General features: G+C 38.5%; 1 protein-coding gene across 1 annotated transcript; it reads left to right on the top strand.

Moving 5' to 3' along the window:
- Window positions 1-1,184: 1,184 nt before the first annotated feature.
- On the top strand, window positions 1,185-11,142 carry LOC122004099 (bifunctional riboflavin kinase/FMN phosphatase-like). Its single transcript, XM_042559031.1, has 10 exons — window positions 1,185-1,471; window positions 1,542-1,728; window positions 2,672-2,802; window positions 8,456-8,525; window positions 8,617-8,682; window positions 9,280-9,434; window positions 9,531-9,629; window positions 9,757-9,896; window positions 10,569-10,658; window positions 10,857-11,142. Exons 1-10 carry the CDS (start codon window positions 1,408-1,410, stop codon window positions 10,953-10,955), a joined length of 1,101 nt encoding a protein of 366 aa, XP_042414965.1. The 5' UTR covers window positions 1,185-1,407; the 3' UTR covers window positions 10,956-11,142.
- Window positions 11,143-22,248: the final 11,106 nt, after the last annotated feature.

The following is a 22,248-nucleotide window of genomic DNA, read 5'->3' as shown; positions in this document are numbered from 1 at the left end:
TTGATATATGTGATCCCAAAGTTAATCAGTGTGATGTCTATAAATTATCTCGAGAGTGTAGCAAAGATGATGAACATATGATATTTCTGACATAATAATGAGAGATCGATTCTTAGAAATTGACGATCTAAGATTTATCATCATGCTCCTAACGATTGTATATATATATATTTACCTTTCTTTATATTTGTGAGGCCGATATAAGAGGTAATTAAAGAAATGGATTTATTTGTTTTTTATAAAGTCAAATAGTTATTCCAATTCCAATTGCTTTGATACCCATCCTTTCCTTTGGTTTCCTTTTTGCTTTTGATGGCTAATCCAAATGTTCATGGCATATTCACAAAATATTACTCCAAGTCGACCTCTCTGTTTTCATTCCCAAGTTTAGTTGCAAGCATCTACATTTTTTTAAAGGAATTATACCTTTAGTTTTTTTGAAAATTAATGCATCATATCATATTCATGACTTAGTTTATTTTTGACCGTGACTAATGGTTGCAACTTGGTCGCGAATCCCGTCTAGCTATGAGCTGCGATCATTGGCCGTGATTGTAGCAAAATCTATTTGTTTTTGTTTATTTTCCTTCATTCCTTTTCTTTCCCCATATATTTTTTTTCTCTCCGATTTTCATTTTCTTTCACTTCTTTGCTATAGTGATAAAGTATATAAATTATATTATATTAGGGCATCCGTAGTTATTAGAGTTCTAAATGAATTTTGTTTATGGTCTCTAATGTGACACATCAAATGTATAAAAATCTATTATACTCTCCACTATAATAAAAAAAAAAATTACTAATATTTTTTGGGGGGGTCGTACACTACTAAATTATACATCTTTATTTATTATTTTCCATTTAATATCTTTAGTTGAATTTTCATTTAATTTTTTAATTAATTATGATCTTTTAATTTAATTTATTATTTAATATATTAATTATGATTTTTAATTTAATTTAATTTATATTTTCATTTAATATTTAATTAACTTATGATATTTAATTTAATTATAGTCCTTTGTAATTGTTTTTAAAATAGTTTTAAATTATTATATATATATATAATAATTAAAACTCCGAATGACGGACACTAGGAGGAGCGTTTAGCCTAGAACACAATATTAAAATCGTAAGCCATACCTTATAACAGTTATTTTATATTATTATTTTTTATATGAAAAAAAAAGTTGCCAGTTGACGTAAGCGCCGATTTGCGTTTCTCTGCTCCGGCGAAGGCAAGCATTTATGCGCGACGAATCCCCGAGACGGAAGTGGAATCGAATGCGGGCGGGCAGAAGCAAAATGCGAGGCCCGGATCGATTCCAATCGCCGAATCGATTCCTCCTCCTCTCCGCCATTTAAGCTCTTCGCCGTTGCCTCCGCCTTTCCAGCGGAATCCCCTCCATGGACGGCGCAGCCTCGATCGCGGCCGTTATTTTCGATCTGGACGGAACTCTTCTCGATACCGGTCTGTGCTTCTTTGCGCCACCTCCGATCTTTCTCCGATTTGTGTTGTTGTTGATTACGAAATGGGTCAGAGAGGGCCACGGGAGGGATCCTGGATGAGTTCTTGGCGAGGTACGGCAAGTCGGTCGATGCCTCCAAGGAGGAGAAGCGGTTGGGGATGATGCACGAGCAGGCGGCCGCCGCGATAGTCCAGGACTACGGGCTGCCGATGACGGCTGAGGAGTACTCTAAGGCGATCATGCCTTTATATCAGGAAAGGTGAAGCTTTGTTGCCTCTCGATTAAATTTGAAGCATTATTTTCATCTCTCTTCTTTAGTACTTATCTCAATAGTAAATCCATTTCAGTAAGTGTATGACAGGTGGAAAAATATTTGCTTTTGTTGTGTTAATTTTCACTCTAGCCTCGTCATTATCATTCATCATCATGATCAAGTTTGACACAACAATCGACAGTTAATTACATGAATCATATTTTTCCTCCAACTCTTTGCAAGACTATTTTATTAGTTATATTCAAACCAACTAACTCATTTTCATTACAATGTATAATATTCTTTTTAGTTTCATTGATTCTTTATATAGAATGTATTTGTCATCTTTGAACAACATCAGCATTATCATTTAGTTGCAAAATTTCAATGAATAAACCCTTCAAATTAAAATGAGTGTCTATAGATGATCCAATTTATATGTATTTTTTTGGGACTTGTGTTGTTGGCATTTAACTCGTGTATTATCACAAACTACAGTATGTGCCAACATATATGAATGCCATGCTAAAGTTATCTTGTGTAACTTCTCTTCTTGATCACTTGAGGATCAAAGAATAGCAAAAAAAAAAAAAGTTTCTAGTGATTTAATCATTTATTTATCCCACTCATTGGTTTAGGCATGATCAGTTGTAAAAAAATTCCATTAACTTTTATGCTTCAATGTCAGCCTAGCACCCAAAGCATTGGAGTACGTATCCATCCATACAAAAAAACTATGAATTTGATCATTCTTTTGTTTTCAGGCAGCCTGTATTGCATTGAAAATTCTTTACTCTGATATTAGTGTGCTTGTTGATTGATTGAGTTGTTTATTATGTTGTATGTTGTGGGTTTGTTGCTCTTAGAAGGCTAGTTATCTTTTGAAAGAGCCAATACTGATCAATATCATAACTGTATAATGGTATTCTGTGTTCTTTCATTTCTATAGGTGGCCATTAGCAAAAGCACTTCTGGGTGTTAATCGCCTTATTGGGCATCTTCGCAAACATGGAATCCCATTGGCACTTGCTTCAAACTCCATAAGGAAACACATTGAGCTAAAAATTTCCCACAATCAAGGTTTCAATTTATTTGTACATTTTACCATGAATTTTCGGCATTATCATGGTATTTTAAGATTTTTTTAATGACTTGTTTTGGAATTTATCTAAGTTAACAAGGTATCTTCATTGTGCCTAACATATCTCTAGTAAGAAGATGAGATTAGTTTACTTCTTCAACAATGACCTTTGAATTTACCATTTTGGGTCTTATAAGAGGCTTTTTGTCTCTATTTCTCTGATCTCTAATCATCTGCATGTGTATTAACTTTTTTTAATCTTTGATTAATATAATAGTCTCCTTTGGCTTCTCCAGTATGCTAGTATTCATAGTACTTAAAATAATATTGTCGGGTTGGATGTAGTCTTATCAACCATGAAATTTTTTTTTAAACTTGTCTCATGTTCTTCTTATAATGGATCAATGTCGCCTCCCTATGTGCTTATTTTTTTAGCTAGGTGACTTTTGTAAGGGGGAATTATACCCAATCAGCAGCTGCCACTACCTATATATATATATATATAACGTATTATGTGAAACAAAAACATCATGAACTGTGTCGTGCTAAGAAACCTTATGTCTTCAAAACTTCTTCGTCTACCCTAATACAAGTCGACCTTAAGTGGTTCTTTATCCTTGCCTAGTATATAGTTGACATCAACCCTCAACCTACCATAACTTCCCTTACCAAGAGATTCATCGCCTTTGGACTGTTGGTCCCGGCAAGAGGGGAGGCGTGAATTGCCCTACCAAAACAAATCAACCCTTTCTCGACTTATAGCTTGAATAAGAACACTTGTAACTAAAACTAAAGAGACTAATAAAAAGGAAATAGACACAAGAAGAATTACTTGGTTTGCAATCAGAAGATTGCTAATCCAAGGAGAATGAAGCGCACTTTTCTGAAGATCTCCTTCGTGCGGAGTAGCCTCTTACAACGTTCACAACTCACAAACAAAAGCAGAATAGAAGAAATGGAATTACAAGTTGTAGTTCTAACTGTTGAAATCAGTGCTATATTTATAGCACTGTTCTGGGCGCCTGGAAGGGTTCCGGGCGCCTGGAGTGGGATAGAATTCTATCCCCGACGCGTCGGTACCACGTCACTCTTGATAAACTTTGGGTTCCGGACTCTAAGGCTCCGGGCGCCGGGACCACAAAAGTCAACAGGATTGACTTTTTGCGGTCCGATTTCTCTACTCCGATTCTGCTCGTCTCAGTTCGGGTCTTCCGCTCCGGCTCCTCTCGCTTAGGTGATCTCGGCCATCCAGAATAGGGCTCACCCGAACCCAAGTTCCGGTCTTCTCCTCGAGCAGCCTTCCTCTCCGATTTCTCGTCCCTAGAACGTCGCATACGTTCTTCTCGTCCACCAATATACTCTTCCACGGCACCTCGTCCCTCGGACGCACCGAGCTTGTCGGCTCTCTCCCTGTATCGTCCTTCTCGCTAGCCGCGTCTTCCTCTCAACTTCCTGTGCTCCTAAGCTCCTGCACACTTAGACACAAGGGTTAAACCAAATAGAACCTAACTTTACTTGTTTAATCACATAAAAACAACCTTGGGGTTCCAATAATCTCCCCTTTTTTGATATGAACAACCCAAGTTAAGCTAGGGTAAACAAATGCAAAAACAAAAAAAATACAATGTAAAAACAATTAATTTTGCAAATAAGTGCAAAAAGATTTTTTAGTTTAAAAATTAGATTATACCTCCCCCTAGACTTAATATCCTTCTCCTCCTTTGATCACATAAAAAAATGGGGTTCCTTAATAAGTCTAAGGTTAATTTAAAAAAATTTGCAATAAATTAGAAAGTTTTAAGTGTTAAAAAAATTTCTAAGTGAGAAAATTTTCAAGCAGAAAAATTTCTAAATTGAAAATAACAATTTTGTGCAACGGATTAAAAAAAATTTAACAGAAATAATTTAAATGAAGTCTGCTATAAAAAAAATTTGCTGAGTTAAGTTTGAAAAAGTTTTCTAAGTGAAGTAAATTTTTTTTTTATTTTTAGAAGAAATTTTAACAAATGTTAAACCATTAACAAAGATTGAAGACAATTAATTTTTATGCTTATCAGTTTGTCAATTAAATATTTAATTCAGAAATTGGCTTCCAGGCTGTGGCGAGGCACTAGGCCTTCTTGGTTATTGGATCATCAACCACTTCTAGACAAAGTCTTTTAATGAATTCAAATATTCAATTTTCTACCTGAAAGCCCTAAGTCTAATTTCATTTTCAATTTAAACAAGTTTTTGAAACCCAATATAGGTTCCTTCCTACAGGGTTAATCAGGTATTTTCTAGGTATATAAACTTTTGATATTTTTCTGATCTGACTTTTGTGAAACCTATAGTACCAGTTTAATCCTTTATAGTTTCTAAAGGCAGAAATATTTGAACAAGCAGAATTTTTCAAGTTTTCTATTTCTTCTTTTAATTTATCATTTTCAAGTCTTACTTTATCAAAATCTTCTATCAGACATGATTTTGCTAAAATTCTTTTTATTTCTAAGTTTTCATTTTTTTAATTTATTATTTTTACTTTTTAATTTGTACATAGATTTTGCCATAGACTTAATACCAAAATAAAGTTGATCAGGAGGTAAGAGGCACACCTCACTTACCATATCAGACTTGAAGCCTGACTCTCCCCCTGCTTCGCTGCATTCATCTGAAGTCACTCCCCCTTCATCAATGCTGGCTTCTGATGTGCTCTGCCCTTCATAGCTCACCATCAGTGCTAGTCCGACATACTCTTTTATTTCTGACTCTGATGATGAGTTGTCGTCCCAAGTAACAGTTAGAGTCTTGTGTTTCTTGGGCATCTTTCCTTTTTTTCCTTCTTGAGTTCTTGGCAGTCTTCTTTTATGTGTCATTCTTTTTAACACTGGTAACATCGAACCCTTCTTCTATTTCTTGAATTTTTCTTATTTTGCATTTCTTTAAATTTGTTAGATCTAAAGAATTTTTTGAAATTCCTTACCATATAAGCTTCTTGATCTTCTTCTGAGTCTGACTCGGGTTCATCCTTCTTGGTTGCATTTAGTGCCATAATTTGGCTTGAGTCTTTTGTTGTCCTTGCACATCTGGTTTCATGTAATTCTAGAGTAGAAAAAAGTTCCTCTAAGGTACTTACCTCCAGGTCCTTTGAGATATAGTAGACGTCGATTATTGAGGTCCATTCTGGAGTTCTGGGAAAGGTATTGAGTGCATAGCATATCATGTCCCGGTTGGTTACTGTTTCACCGAGGTTTTCGAGTTCGGTGATTAGTTCTTTTACCTTCGCATGTAGATCGGCTACCTTCTCACCTCTTTCCAGACGAATATTCGTCAGTTTGTTCCGAAGTATATTTCTTCTTGCGAGCTTGACTTTGGATGTGCCTTCATGGAGTTCCAGGAATTTTTCCTAGAGTTCTTTGGCCGACGAGTAGCTCCCGATGCGGTTGACTTCTTGAGGCGACATTACGCTCAGCAAGTGATACTCTGCTCGGTTATTCGCTACGGAATCATTTTGCTCTTTCTTCATCCAAAGACTCTCTTCTTTTTCCTCTCCATTTTGATTCGTAGGAGTTACAAAATCATATTTTATTATTAAACAAATCTCAAAGTCTGTTTTCAGGAATACCTCCATACGACGTTTCCAGTGTGCGAAGTCTCCCTCGAATTTTGGTGGAACGATGCTTGGTCCGGCCATTGGTTGCTTTGCTTCGGTCGACAATTAGTCCTTCTGAAGTGTCCTCGCTCTAATACCACTTGTTGGTCCTTTTGGAGGCCGACAAGAGGGGAGGGATGAATTGTCCCACAAAAATAAATCAACCCTTTCTCGACTTATAGCTTGAATAAGAACACTTGTAACTAAAAATAAAGAGACTAATAAAAAGGAAATAGACACAAGAAGAATTACTTGGTTTGCAATCAGAAGATTGCTAATCCAAGAAGAATGAAGCGCACTTTTCTGAAGATCTCCTTCAGGTGGAGTAGCCTCTTACAACGTTCACAGCTAACAAACAAAAGTAGAACAGAAGAAATGGAATTACAAATTGTTGTTCTAACTGTTGAAACCAGTGCTATATATAGCATTGTTCCGGGCGCCTGGAAGGGTTCCGGGCGCTTGGAGTGGGATAGAAGTATATCCATGACGCGTCGGTCAACGACCACGTCACTCTTGATAAACTTTAGGTTCCGGGCGCCCGGACTCTAAGGCTCCGGGTGCCCGGAATGGCTCCAGGCGTCCGAACCACAAAAGTCAACAGGATTGACTTTTTGCGGTCCGGTTCCTCTACTCTGGTTCTGCACGTCTCGGTCCGGGTCTTCCGCTCCGGCTCCGCTAGCTTGGGTGATCTCGGTCATCCGGAATAGGGCTCACCCGAACCCAAGTTCCGGCCTTCTCCTCGAGCTGCCTTCCTCTCCGGTTTCTCGTCCCTCGAACGTCGCGTACGTTCTTCTCGTCCACTAGTGTACTCTTCCGCGGCACCTCGTCCCTCGGACGCACCGAGCCTGTCGGCTCTCTCCCCATACCGTCCTTCTCGCTAGCCGCGTCTTCCGCTGGACTTCCTGTGCTCCTAAGATCCTGCACACTTAGACACAAGGGTTAAACCAAATAGGACCTAACTTAACTTGTTTGATCACATCAAAACAACCTTGGGGGTTCCAACATGGACTTCATCCATTGTCCAATATCAAGTTGACCTCAACCTACTAGGACTTTCACATGCCCGGCCTTGGGTCATGCTTGATCCAAGACTTCAAATGTCTAGAGTTCATTCCTTTAGGACTTCAACCTTGCTTGACATCGCCTAGCAAGACTTCTTCGTTGTTAATCATTGAATCCTCCACGACCTGTCTGGACTTAGTCCACTTTGACCTATTAGGACTTTCATCACCATCAAGCATTCAATCCTCCGCAACCTGCCTAGATTTCCATTAGTTGTCTAACATCCTGTACTCCTTGACTCGTGAGGACTTTTATCATTGCTAAGCATCTGATCCTCCACAACTTGCCTAGACTTCCATTACCACCCTGACTGAACTTCATCATTTCTGAGTGTCTAGTCTATGTTGACTCACTTGATCTTTTCCCTTGTTAACTCCTGATTGGATTCTCTATATTTGCAAACACATGTTGGACTTTAATCAATGTCAAATGTTTAGGCGACCTTGACCCATTTGGATTTCGTCCACCGTCAAACATTTAGTTAACTTTGACCTACTTGACTCATCCAAACAACACATATATTATTTAAACACATTGCTTAAAAAGCAAACCCTAAACCATGGTCAACTCTTACTAGAGGTTGATTGCACCAACATTCTACTTGCGCTTGCTTATACCATATGAGTGCATGATTGAGAATGAACTCAAATTGGGCTTGCTATGAAGAATCATGCATGGTGCGTTCTGTGAAATGACAGGCAAACTTATGCGGGCTCAGATTGTGAGCCCACCAAGGATGCGAAGAGATCCATAGAAACATTTATTAGGAAGTCCTTTATCCTTACATATTTACACATGAGCCTTTTTACCATAACAACTTTTATTCTTTGGAATGTAAAACATTCTAGCTGGGTGGTATGCACCATATAGAAAATTCAATGTTAAATAAAACATCAGCATCTGCAACTAGTCATCTGTTGTTTCTTCATGATCTTATGAACTATTAAACTTCTCTTCAGGATGGGCACAATCATTTTCTGTTATTCTTGGTGGGGATGATGTTAATCACGGAAAACCTTTTCCTGACATGTGAGTGATTTTTTCTTATCATATATCAAAAACTTCTTTTTTAACACCTTTTTTGTGAATGGCATATCCTTGTTATCATTCTACTAATCAGATACCTAGAGGCCGCAAAGAGACTTGGAGTAAATACCTCAAATTGTCTGGTCATTGAAGATTCCCCGTAAGTAGAATTTCATTTTCTCAGTTAAATTTTACAAATTTGCAATTTTTTCCAAGGTTATCTAAATGGTATCATTATAAGCTGCAAAAATTTTCGAACCATAGTGAGTGTCTTGACATTTTTCATGTTGCATACTAACCTTTTCAAACAATGTTGCATTAATTTGTTGTCCCAACCAGCTTTGCAACAACCGTTATTCTTACTCTGCTACTATCTTTTGAGTCTAGGCATGTATATCATTCTTCCAATATTATTCTGGATGAAGTGTATAGGGAGATGTCCCCATAAGAATGAAGATTTGGCACCTAAAAGTTAGCACTAAATAGTACTCATCGGAACAAATGCTATGGTGATGATTTAGTCTACTTTTAAGTTGAAACCTATAGATTTATTCTTGGCTTTGTCCTCTCTGATGAGTATACTTTTCTCTTTCTTACACTCTTGATTGCTTTCTTGAATTCACTGCCTTTTGATTATGTTGAACATTTAAGGAAATTTGACATCCGACGTCAAGTGTTTTTCCCTTCTATGTTTAGCAGAAAGAACCTTATTGCTAGTAGTTGAGTTTAAATAGAAAATTATGTTACTTAAATACAGGGTTGGTGTAAAAGCAGCAAAGACTGCAGGAGCAAAGGTAGTTGCCGTGCCATCTCTTCAAGGACAAGATGAATGTTATTACATTGCAGATTATATGCTTCATTCCCTTTTGGAGTTTCAGCCTGAGTTATGGGATCTTCCTGCATTTGATGATTGTACTTTCTTTTCCATGTCCATCAACTCTTCATATCTGTCAACAAATTTAAAGCTAGAAAATGTGATGTTACTACTAATTGTTGATGTTTTTTCAGGGGTGCAAAGTGCACTGCCAATTGAATTATTGTTTGTTAGAGGCCTGGTTGGAGAGCTAGTTTCTCACGATGGTGTTACTCAAGTTAATGTCACTGCAGGTAAGGAAACTAACGCTTTGCTTGTTAAGTTGTAATGTAAAGAATATGATTACATATTTGTGCAATTATGTACTAAATTCTAGTCTCTAGGTGTGTTTTCAGTTGCTAGTTAAATTGTTTATTGCAGATACTGGTTCATATGAATCAGTTCCTGATCAAGTGTGTGGGGTCTTTTTGGGTTGGGCAAAGCTTGAACTGCATGGAATGTATAAGGTTATTGTGAACATGGGATGGGACACCTCGCGCGGGGTTGCTAAGAGAGTAATGGTATGTGTTCATTGGCTAGATGTTATCAGTTCAACGCAGTAGATGAATTAATTTCATGGTTATGTTTGATTAAGGTTAACATCCTATTCTTTTTAGTTTGTAAAGGTACACCAGATTTTAAGTTTCTTAAAGTTTGTTATATTTATTCGGTATGATAAACCTGTAAAGTAGACCCTAGTTTTAGGGGAAATAATTAGAAGACTGACCCTTTATTTGTTTTATAAAAATGACCCTCAAACCTCATGGGGTGCATCTTTCAGTTTTATAGAATTCTCTTGATTTGTTCTCTATATGAGATTTTGTTCATGGTGCTCCATCAAGGTGTATCAAAGCCAAATTCTTGATTTGACATTTAACATTCTGCCTTTCCCTATACCGCTTCATCCTAATTCTTTCTTGCTTAAATTGTTTAGTAAAGTGGATAGTATATACCAGGTTAGTTGAACCCTATTTTTACGAGAAATAGTTAGAAGATTGGACCCTTTATATGTACATGTGATGAATCTTTTCAATTTGTTATAATTCTTGATTTGTTCTTTACATAAATTTCATTCGTGGCATTGCATAAGTGGTATCAAAGTCAAATTCATGAAGGGGTGCTTTGGCACAATGGTAGAGTCGTTTGTTCTTTTCAGGAGAAGATGAATTATGCAACTTGTCTTCTTTGTACAGATCCCGCGTTTAATCGGCCATGTTGAAGGTGCCACAAACGATCGCCTGGATCTATTTCTTACTGGATACATCAGGAAAACTCACAACTGGGTACGTGAAACGAACTAAGAAAATCTATCCTTCTTGTTCCTTTTCCAACTTCACGTTCATGATTCGTGTTTAAAGTCTTCCACACCTTATTTAAGTTGTTGATTCTAAAGTGTTTCCTTTACTGGAGAACAGAAATTGCTTAGATTATCAATTGGATACAAAATACAATGTATAATGTTTCCCTTGTCTCCTCTTCAGGATCTGAAAGTGTCGGAAGAAGATCTGAAAATCGGTGGCGCTGCACTGGATCTCCCTTTGTTCTCCCCACCACAACTGCAACACCCATTCAATCTTTGATCAGGAAGTATTATGAGACAGAAAAGTATGTTGGTTTATACTCAGTTATTTTACTATGGCCACCTTAGCAGCTTGAAGCAATATATCTATTGACAATATTCTAGTCGATTTCTAATAAAATTGAATTGGGGCTAACCTCTTTTCTCTTCAAGTAACATGGAAGATCGAAGAGGCCTGCTATTTCTCCTGTGATTTTTTTGTTATTTGTTTGTATGTTCTAATTTATTCCTGTAGTTTTAAGAAGTCGATATGTTTGTTTGTCCTGGAGTTGGAAAAGCATGTGTTTTTGGAGTTAATGTGATTTATAATTCTCATTTTTCTAGATGAGAATCATAACTTTCTTTTTCTTTATTTTGCTGAGCTATATCACATGCCATAGTGATTTTATTTAAAATTTTGGGCAAAACTTAGAGCTTGAAATTTAGACTATTCTCAATATTATATAAAAAAATAATGTTTCTGAAATTCAAATCTACCACTTTTTAAAAAATTATTTAATATTTTTACAACTTTTATAAAATTATTTTCGCTTTAAATTAATTTTAAAAACATTTTGTGAAATTAATTTCAGTTTAGAAATTCAAGTTTTTAGTAAATAATTTTCAATTAATTTAATCCAAGTATGATTTAACCCAATATACTAGATTAATCAAGAATTTTCTTTTAAATTTTTAATTTTTTATTTCTAATTGACAAGAATTTTTAGAATGCAATTTGATAAATTTGTATAACTTATTCGGAGATAGAGAACGTACCTCACATACCATATTGATCTCGTTATCTGATGCTCCCCCTCATTACTATTTTCCTCTAAAGTAGTTCCTCCTTTGTTGATACTCTCGATGCTTATTTCGGAGGAACTTGCTTCGTCGTTGACTTCTTGGTGACTTTCCATAAGTATAAGTTAGACGTAGGCTTTTGATTCTGATGATGACAATTCGTTCCACATCATCTATTGGTTCTTGTGCTTCATTTTTATTGGTCTTTTGTTCTTATCTTTCTCCTTCAGTTTTGAGTAGTTGTCTTTAATGTACCATTCTTCTTAGCAATTATAGCACCGCACACCTTTCGTTTGCTTCGTAGAAGTTTCTTAACTTGCGATTTGTTAAACTTATTAAATTTAAGGAATTTACTTAACTTTCTTATCATAAATGTTGCTTCGTCTTCGTTGAGTGATATGTCTGAATTTGGTTCATCTTTCTGGTTAGCTTTCGTGCTAGGTTTTGAGCTATCTTTTCTTCTTTACTTCTTAGGCCTACACATCTCGATTTGTGAATTTCAAAAGTAGATAATAAATTTTCTAATGTACTCATCTCAAGGTCCTTAGAGATGTAAAAATAGTCAATTATGGATCTCCACTCAGGTGTTCTCGAAAATGTATTTAAAGCGTACCTTAATGAATCTCAGTTTGTTATCATTTCTCTGAGATTCATGAGTTTGGTGATCAACTCCTTGATCCTTAAGTGTAGATGTACGATTGTTTCTCCTTCTTCTATTCAGAGGTTGCTGAGTTGGTTCCGAAGTAGATTTCATCTTGCGAGTTTCGCCTCCAAGATCCCTTCGTGCAGCTACAAGAACTTCTCTCAGAGCTCTTTAGCTGACTCGTAGGCTCCAATCCGGTTGACTTTTTGTGATGGTAAAACGCTCAACAGATGGAATTCTACTTTGCTGTTTGTCGCAAAGTTGGCTTGCTCCAAAGGTGTTCTTTTTTGTCACCGTACTGATCTTTGGATGCTACAAATCCATATTTGATAATTAAGAGAATTTCAAAATTAATATTAAAAAATACCTCTATCCTTTTCTTCCAAATCACGAAGTCTCCCTCGAACATCAATGAATGGATGCTAGCTCTGACCATTTCTTGTGTACTTTAGTCGACGGTTAGTCCTTCTGAAGGATCCTTATTCTGATACCAATTGTTGGTTCTGTGCTGTCGACAAGAGGGGGTGAATTGCTTGAAATTTCAAAAGTACCCTTCTCAAAACTTTCGACTGGAATTGCTCTGATACGCTTGCTTTAACCCATAGACGAACTTCTTAAGTTTGCAAACTATACTCTTTGGATCTCCTGATACAGTATTCTGGTTGCACCATATAGATTATTTCCTCAATTTTTCCATTGAGAAAAGCTATCTTGATATCCATCTAATGAAGTTCTACATCGAAGTGTGCAACAAGTGTCATGATCGTCCTTAAAGAGTCCCTCGTTGAAACTGGAGAAAAGGTCTCCTTAAAGTTAATCCCATATTTTTAAGTATAGTATTTAGCTACAAGACGTGTTTTACACCTTTCCATATCACCATTTGAATCCCTTTTGATTTTAAAAATCCACTTACAACCAATGGATTTCACACCTTCTAGTAATAGGACAAGTTCCCAAACTTTATTGTCTTGCATTGACTTATACTCCTCATTCATTGACTCAATCCACTTTTGAGAATTTAAATCTTGCATGACTTAATGAAAGTTGATCAGATCATTCTCTATCATATCATCATTTTCCTCATGTTCTTGAAGTAGTACTATGTAATCATTTGAAATAACACTCTGCCTTTCTCTAGTGGATCTACATAAAGACACTTGTTCTTCATACACTGGTTATTGAAGTTGTTGAGTTTGTTTTTCCGGGAGTTGATTAACAATGTCTTGTTGTTCTTGTATTGCATCTTGATCACTGATAGGAATAAAATCTTGATCATTATCAGAAGCAATCATAGGAATATAAATCATTTCCTATTGAAGAGTAGTGGAATACATTCCTCCTTAAAGACAAGGTCTGTTACTTTATTCTTCCCCCAAACTCAATATCCTCAAAGAATGTTGTAGTTCCCGTTTCAAAGATGATCTTTACTTTGGGATCATAAAACTTGTACCTTATGATCGCTCAGAATATCCAATAAAGTAGTTACTGTTAGGACCAAAAGTAGCTAGAGGGGGGGGTGAATAGCTCGTCGCGTTCGCTCGGTGCGCTTCGTTGCTTGGCGTTGCTTGTTTCTTCTTGGATGTGCAGCGGAAAATACAGAAACAAACACAAAACGCTAACACTAGGATTTTACTTGGTATCCACCTCACAAGAGGTGACTAATCCAAGGATCCACACCAACGCACACACCCTCCACTATGAATAACACTCCTTTATGGTAACTACCAAAGGCGGAGAAGCCCTACAACACTCTCAATACAAGAAGAAGAAAGGGAAATACAAGTTAAGCAAAAGCTTACAAGATGTGCAGTAAAAACCCTAACCCTAACTTCTTCCTCTTGCAATAGATCCGCCTCTTGACTTGGAAAGCCTCCAAGAACCTTCAAGAACTGGCGATCACGTGCTTGTAGAGAGCTGTGGAGGAGCTGGAATGAATCGAGAAGAGCTCGTGAAGAGATGCGAAGACCACGCTCTGCGGCTTTAAACCCGACGCAACGGTCGGATCCGATCGATTCGAATGTTCCGAATCGATCGGGGCTGGATCGATCCACGGATCGATCCAGCGCCTATCGCGCAGAACGCTGGATCGATCCACGGATTGATCCGGTAGCTGCCAATCGATCGAGATCGATCTGATCGTAGACACCTGAATCGATCCACGGATCGATCCGAGCTTCTGTTCCAGGAGATCCGGATCGATCCACCGATCGATCCACGCGCTGAATCGATCGATCCAGAACTTGGTTTTTGCCCAAACCAAGTCCCAAACCTCTAACCAACATCCGGTCAACCTTGACCTGTTGGTACATCATGCCTCGCATCTGGTCACTCCCTTGACCTGCCAGACTCCCCACCAAGTGTCCGGTCAACCTTTGACCCACTTGGACTTTTACTCGTCGTGCCAAGTATCGGTCATCCATTGACCCACTTGGACTTCCACCAGATGTCCGGTCAACCTTGACCCATCTGGACTTCCCTTGCCAAGTATCCGTCAATCCTTTGACCTACTTGGACTTCCCAACACCGGATGTCCGATCATCCTTGATCCATCTGGATTTCCTTCCTGGCTTCACTCACCGGGACTTTCACCTAGCTTCACTCACTAGGGTTTTCCATCGCCTAGCTTCACTCACTAGGACTTTCATCCTAGCTTCACTCACTAGGACTTTCACCTAGCTTCACTCACTAGGGTTTTCATTCTGCCTAGCTTCACTCACTAGGACTTTCACCTGGCTTCACTCACCAGGATTTTCACCTGCCTAACATGCCAGTTAGGACTTCCCAGTCAAGTATCCGGTCAACCTTGACCTACTTGACTCTTCTTCGATCAATATCTTATTGTCAAACATCTAAACCCAAACCAAGACTCAGCTTGGTTAACCAGGTCAACCTTGACCTGAGGGATGTTGCACCAACAATCTCCCCCTTTTTGATGTTTGACAATACCACAATAACACTTACAATCCCACATGTAAGTTAGGCTAATCCTATAGCCTCCTTCTTCATGCCACTAGGTAATGAACCCATAAATTAAGCTTTTCATTCTCCCCCTAAGAGGGCAAACTCCCTCTAGGTAATGAAAACCTAACTTACTTCCTTTCATTCTCCCCCTATTGGCACACATCAACCCCCTACAAAAAAACATCAACCCGTCTTTGGACACACATCAACCTATGCTCCAATTTTGGGCACACTTCAACACCTCCATTTGTTGAAGACTCTCCCCCTGAAGAGTTGCTCATCGTGATCACAATTTCACTCATGTGATCAACTCAATATTGAAGGTCCCATACCCTTCATTATCCTTAACTTCTCCCTCAACGTTGACAAATACCCAACCTTGAGCATTTTCAACCACTTGAGTTGCCACTTGAAATGATGAGGATATCCACTCCCCATTTATCCCCATTTCAAGTTTAAATGCTCAACCTTGAGCAAGTTCACAGCAGAAGGTTAACCACCTTCCAAGGTTCATGAAAAATAATTTTCATGTCTTTACAGAGTCCCTCCCCCTAAAGACATGGTGGTAACTTCTGTCATTGCACCAACAATGACTTGGAATCCCTAAACCTTTAGGAAACCCAGATTTAGAAGTTTTGAGGTTCAAATGTTCAAAGTTTGAAACAAACCTCAACCTAAACTTCAATGAAGTCTTCCTTAATCATTCCATCCTTGTTTTCATCACGAAAACACCCTTTTTATTGTATACAAATGTATTTTATGGGTTTGGAATGGTTACCTAGACTAAAATAGGTTCAAAGTGCTGAAATCAGGCTTTCCCAGCCAAAATCAGCAACTTGGAGTTGGGTTCCAATCGATTGAACCTTTCTGAATCGATCCACTGATCGATTCAGACTACCTGGATCGATCGGCTGATCGATCCAGCGAGCTACTGCTCGCGAGATTTGCCTTCTGAATCGATCCATGGATCGATTCAGGCACTCCAATCGATCCATGGATCGATCGGAGCTCTGATAGTTGCTGAAATTCCATTTCAGTCAACTTCAGAAACCCCTAGAAAATTCTACAAAAATCCAAAAATTATGAAATTTCGTGTAGACAATGTTTAGGGCATATATTATCAAGGAAAAATAGTTTTCTATGAAAATACATCATATTTTCAAAGATTGACATAAACTTGAAAACTTGCAAAAACTTTAGTGTTTTCTTCAAGTTTGTGTCTAACTATTCAATGGTGATTACTATCAAAAGATAGCCTTCACCAAGGTTTTCCAAAAACATTTTAAAAACATTTTCAAAACCAATATCCCATCATGTTCCTTGGGCATAATGCACATAACTTGTACATTAGCTTTCCCAATGATGGGAAAACACATAACTATGTGTTTTGATGAACCTAAAACTCAAAAGAATGCACTAAATCAACATTTTGAGTTTTGTTCATCTTCCTAACATCTCATTTGTATCTAATGTGCACTAAAACACATACAAGTCATCTTATAGTCCTTGTGAGATGTAAGATTTTGGTTTTGCCCTATTCTAGGGATCATGCATATCTATCTAGGCATTTTAGATATATACTAGACATCCACCAAGGATGTCACTTGTTAATAATTGTTGTTAAATGCCTTTTGTCCTTAATTACAAGGAATTAAACTAAATGCATGATAATGTTATGGCATACATCAAAAGGAAATAATTTTCAAAAGAAAATATCCTATAACTACATGATGTATGAATGTCATGACATGGTATTTTTGTATTTTTCATGATAAGTCATGAATGCAAAAGTAGACATGATGTCATGGCATATGATGGGCAAACAATCATGGCAAGATTTGGCATAAATAAAATATACCTAGATTAGCTATATAAGTATCCTTAAAACCTTAGCTAAACTTACAACTTAAACCTAGATTGCCCTTAAGTGCGTCAAGAAAACGCCAAAACCTAAATTGGCATTTCTAATTCCCTTGATTAATTTATGCCAATTGAAATTAAACATATTCCTCAGATGTTGGAATATTTCATTTTTCCACAAGAGTAGCACTTTAAAGTTAAGGCCCGGATTGCCTTAAATTTCCTAAGAACATACCAAAATCCCAACTTGGTAGCTCTTATGAATTTCCCAATATGTGCCTTTTAAGATTAAAATCAAATTTTCACCACTAGGCATATTTTACTCTTTCAAGGAGTAAATAATAGTTCCATTTCATTTTCAAAGGTTAACAAAAACCTTGAAAATGCTCCTTGAGTGTCAATTTCCTCAAAGTTGGGTTAACTACCCTTCTAATTGGAGTTGACACTCTCTAACCCATTTATGGGGTAGAGAAGATGCTCCTAGGAACCCAACACCTATTGGTGCTCCTTGGATGCTCTAGGTACTCACTAGGGATAACTTCCCTAGATACCTTCCTAGTGACCTTGTTGGGCTTCTTAGAAGCCTTGGTCACATTTTCTAGGTCAACCCTAGGGATAGCCTCCCTTGTGACCTTGTTAGTGACTTTCTTAGACTTCTTAGAAGTCTTAGTCACTTTGGTTGCAAAAATACTCTTAGGGATGACTTCCCTAGTATTCTTGACTTGACCATTAAACCTAGGGTTTGTTCCATAACTATATGGAACCCTATGATAACTAGGCACATCCTTCTTAGCCTTTGGTTTGTATCCCAAACCTCTATGGCTATTTGATGGTTTTGACTTTCCTAGCCCTAGGTTTTGCTCATTTTGCCCTTTTAGGATATTTTCCATCCTTTTTAGGGTCTTTTCCATTTTATCAAGTCTTGATCTCAAGACTTGATTTTCTATCATTAAATCCTTAGAATTTGGTTTTTCATTAAGTCCATGAGCATGTTGGTTTTTAGGCTTGTATCTAAAATCCTTAGAGTTATTGCCTAGACTTTTACCTACATTCCTAACCCTAGGAGTGATAGTCTTAGCATGTAGGGCCACATGCTTTTCCTTAAAGCCCTCATGCTTTCTATTCTTATGGTAAATTGCATTAAAATGATAAAAATTTGAACTATCATGCTTTTTACCATTTTGCAAAGGAATAGGCTCAATGAAAGTTACCTTCCTTTTTACCTTGGAGGCTCCCCCTTGACTAGTGCCTCCTTGAGCCTTGACCTTCTTCTTCCCCTTGGGGCATTGACTACGATAATGCCCCTTTTGATTGCAAGAGAAGCATATAATATGCTCCTTGCTCTTCTTTGTGTTGGGGATGGTCTCCTTGGGCTTCACCTTGCCCTTTTGTGCCACTTGGCCCTTCTTCTTGGCTAATTTAGGGCACTTGCTCTTGTAGTGTCCATGTTCCCTACATTTAAAGCATATAATATGATTTTTATTATTAATTGAAATATTTATACCTTTGCTTGTAGGGGTGGCATCTTTTTCTTTGGATCCGGAGGTAGAAGCTTCCTCTTGATCGGACCTTGATTCTCCTCCATTTGATTTTTCTTGACTTGTGGAGGTAGAAGCTTCTTCCTCCTCTTCTTCTCTTGACCCGGATGTAGAGGCTTCTCCTTCTTCTTGATCCGGTGTCACCAAGGATTGCTCCCCCTCAATCCTAGAGGTGGAGGCTTCATCATCTTGAATATGAAACAAGGAATATGCTCCCTCCTTGTTCCCTTCGTTGCATTCCCTTGAGGATGAAGCTTCTTGGATTTCCTCTTCTTGAGGTTGAGCATCTCTCAACCTCGGAATCCTCCTCTTGGTCTTGCTCCAAAGAGTCACCCTCTCTGGATTCTTCTTGATCTCGTGCAGTGGAGGGGATCTCTTCATGAAGCTTGGCCAATTTGCTCCAAAGCTCCTTGGCATCTTCGAATTCTCCAACTTGAGCCAAGATGTGGCTAGGCAATAAGTTGACCAAAAGCTTGGTCACTTTGTCATTTGCCTCGCCCCTTTGAATTTGCTCCGAGCTCCATCTGCTTTTCTTTAGAAGCTTGCCCTTGGAGTTCGTTGGAGCTTTGAAGCCTTCCATTAGAGCAAACCATTGCTCTATCTCCATCATAAGAAAGTTTTCGATTCTTGATCTCCAAGAATCAAAACTTGTAGAAGTGTATGGTGGAGCCACCCTTGTGTCAAATCCAAGTCCATCTTGGAATTGCATCTTGAAGTTGAGCTTGATAAAATCTTGAACTTGAAGAATTTGCTCCAACTTCTTCACCCTCTAGCTTTTCTTGATATGCTTGACCCTTCCGGCGATGATTCCGGTGAAGAGCGGCCTCGCTCTGATACCACTTGTTAGGACCAAAAGTAGCTAGAGGGGGGGGGGGTGAATAGCTCGTCGCGTTCGCTCGGTGCGCTTCGTTGCTTGGCGTTGCTTGTTTCTTCTTGGATGTGCAGCGGAAAATACAGAAACAAACACAAAACGCTAACACTAGGATTTTACTTGGTATCCACCTCACAAGAGGTGACTAATCCAAGGATCCACACCAACGCACACACCCTCCACTATGAATAACACTCCTTTATGGTAACTACCAAAGGCGGAGAAGCCCTACAACACTCTCAATACAAGAAGAAGAAAGGGAAATACAAGTTAAGCAAAAGCTTACAAGATGTGCAGTAAAAACCCTAACCCTAACTTCTTCCTCTTGCAATAGATCCGCCTCTTGACTTGGAAAGCCTCCAAGAACCTTCAAGAACTGGCGATCACGTGCTTGTAGAGAGCTATGGAGGAGCTGGAATGAATCTGAGAAGAGCTCGTGAAGAGATGCCGAAGACCACGCTCGCCTGCGGCTTTAAACCCGACGCAACGGTCGGATCCCGATCGATTCGAATGTTCCGAATCGATCGGGGAGGCTTTGGATCGATCCACGGATCGATTCAGAGCGCCTCTGTGCTCAGGAAACGCGCCTGGATCGATCCACGGATCGATCCAGCGCTTATCGCGCGAAGCAGCATCGTCCCGATCGATCGGCTGATCGATCGGGACCTCTGGATCGATCCAGAAGCTTTCTGTTCGCTGGGAAGAATCTGGATCGATCCACTGATCGATCCACAGCCTGGATCGATCCACGGATCGATCCAGCACTTGGTTTTTGCCCAAAACCAAGTCCCAAACCTCCCTAACCAACATCCGGTCAACCTTGACCTGTTGGTACATCATGCCTCGCATCTGGTCACTCCCTTGACCTGCCAGGACTCCCCACCAAGTGTCCGGTCAATCCCTTTGACCCACTTGGACTTTTACTCGTCGTGCCAAGTATCCGGTCACTCCATTGACCTACTTGGACTTCCACCAGATGTCTGGTCAACCTTGACCCATCTGGACTTCCTTCCTTGCCAAGTATCCAGTCAATCCTTTGACCTACTTGGACTTCCCAACACCAGATGTCCGATCATCCTTGATCCATCTGGATTTCCTTCCTTGTCTGGCTTCACTCACCAGGACTTTCACCTAGCTTCACTCACTAGGGTTTTCCATCTGCCTAGCTTCACTCACTAGGACTTTCATCTGCCTAGCTTCACTCACTAGGACTTTCACCTGGCTTCACTCACCAGGATTTCCTTCTGCCTAGCTTCACTCACTAGGACTTTCACCTGGCTTCACTCACCAGGATTTTCACCTGCCTAACATGCCAGTTAGGACTTCCCAGTCAAGTATCCGGTCAACCTTGACCTACTTGACTCTTCTTCGATCAATATCTTATTGTCAAACATCTAAACTCAAACCAAGACTCAGCTTGGTTAACCAGGTCAACCTTGACCTGAGGGATGTTGCACCAACAGTTACTAACTGTTCTAGAGTCCAATTTCTTTTCATATGGCTGATACAGTCTAGCCTGAGTCGGACATCCCCAAATATGAAAATGTTTGAAACTTGACTATCGCCTTGTCCAAAGTTCAAAAGGTGTTTTAGTAGTTGCTTTAATGGACACTCGATTGAGAATGTAATCTGTTGTCTTTAATGCTTCTCCCCAGAGTGATGTTTGTAAAGTTGAATGACTAACCATACTACTTACCATATCCTTAAAAGTTTGATTTCGTCGTTCATCTACATCATTCATGCTTGGTGAGCCTAGCATGATGTACTTTGGGACGATTTCACACTCCTCTAGGTATTGAGCAAAAGATCCTGGGTGTTGTTCACCTGAACAGTCATATCTACTATAGTATTCACCACCACGATCGGATCTGACTTTCTTAATTCTTTTGTCAAGTTGATTCTCGACTTCAACTTTAAATGATTTGAGAACATCCAATGTTTGACCCTTTTCATAAATAAGAAACAGATATGCATATTTAGAATAATCATCAATGAACGATACAAAATATTGTTGACCATTCCAAGAAGGTGTGGGAAATGATCCACAAATATTTGTATGTTTCAATTCCAATACTTCTGTACCTCTATATGCACCCTCTTTCTTCTTTTGGTCTATTTGCCCTTAATGCATTCAACACAAATGTTTAGGACTATAAAATCAATGGAGTGTAAAATTTCATCCGATACAAGTCGTTCAACTCTATTTTTAGAGATGTGTCATAAGGCACCTGAGTTTTTATTATTAAATTTACACTTAGTACCACGTGATTCCATATTTAGGGTTTCAATATAAGAAGCATTTATATCAAGCATATATTGTCATAAATTATAAGTGAATCGGTTCCAATAATAGTAGAATTAATAGATAAATTAAATTGATCTTTTCCAAATGAACAACAATAACCTAATTTGTCCAAATGAGAAACATAAACCAAATTCCATCTAATTATGGTATAATAAAAGTATCTATTAAGTTTAAATAATAACCAATACTTAACAACAATCTAAAATGCCCTATTGCTTCCACTTCAGCCGACTTGTCATCACTTATATAAATGCATTTTTAGCATCACTTGGCTTTCAGCAGCTCAAGCAACCTTGCACTGAAACACTTATGTTAGTAGTAGCACATGAGTCTAGC

The sequence above is a fragment of the Zingiber officinale genome, chromosome 7B (assembly GCF_018446385.1).
Source record: "Zingiber officinale cultivar Zhangliang chromosome 7B, Zo_v1.1, whole genome shotgun sequence".
Classification (NCBI taxonomy): Eukaryota; Viridiplantae; Streptophyta; class Magnoliopsida; order Zingiberales; family Zingiberaceae; genus Zingiber; species Zingiber officinale.
The sequence above is the reverse complement of the archived record's forward strand: the minus strand, read 5'-3'. Positions and strand labels throughout refer to the sequence as shown.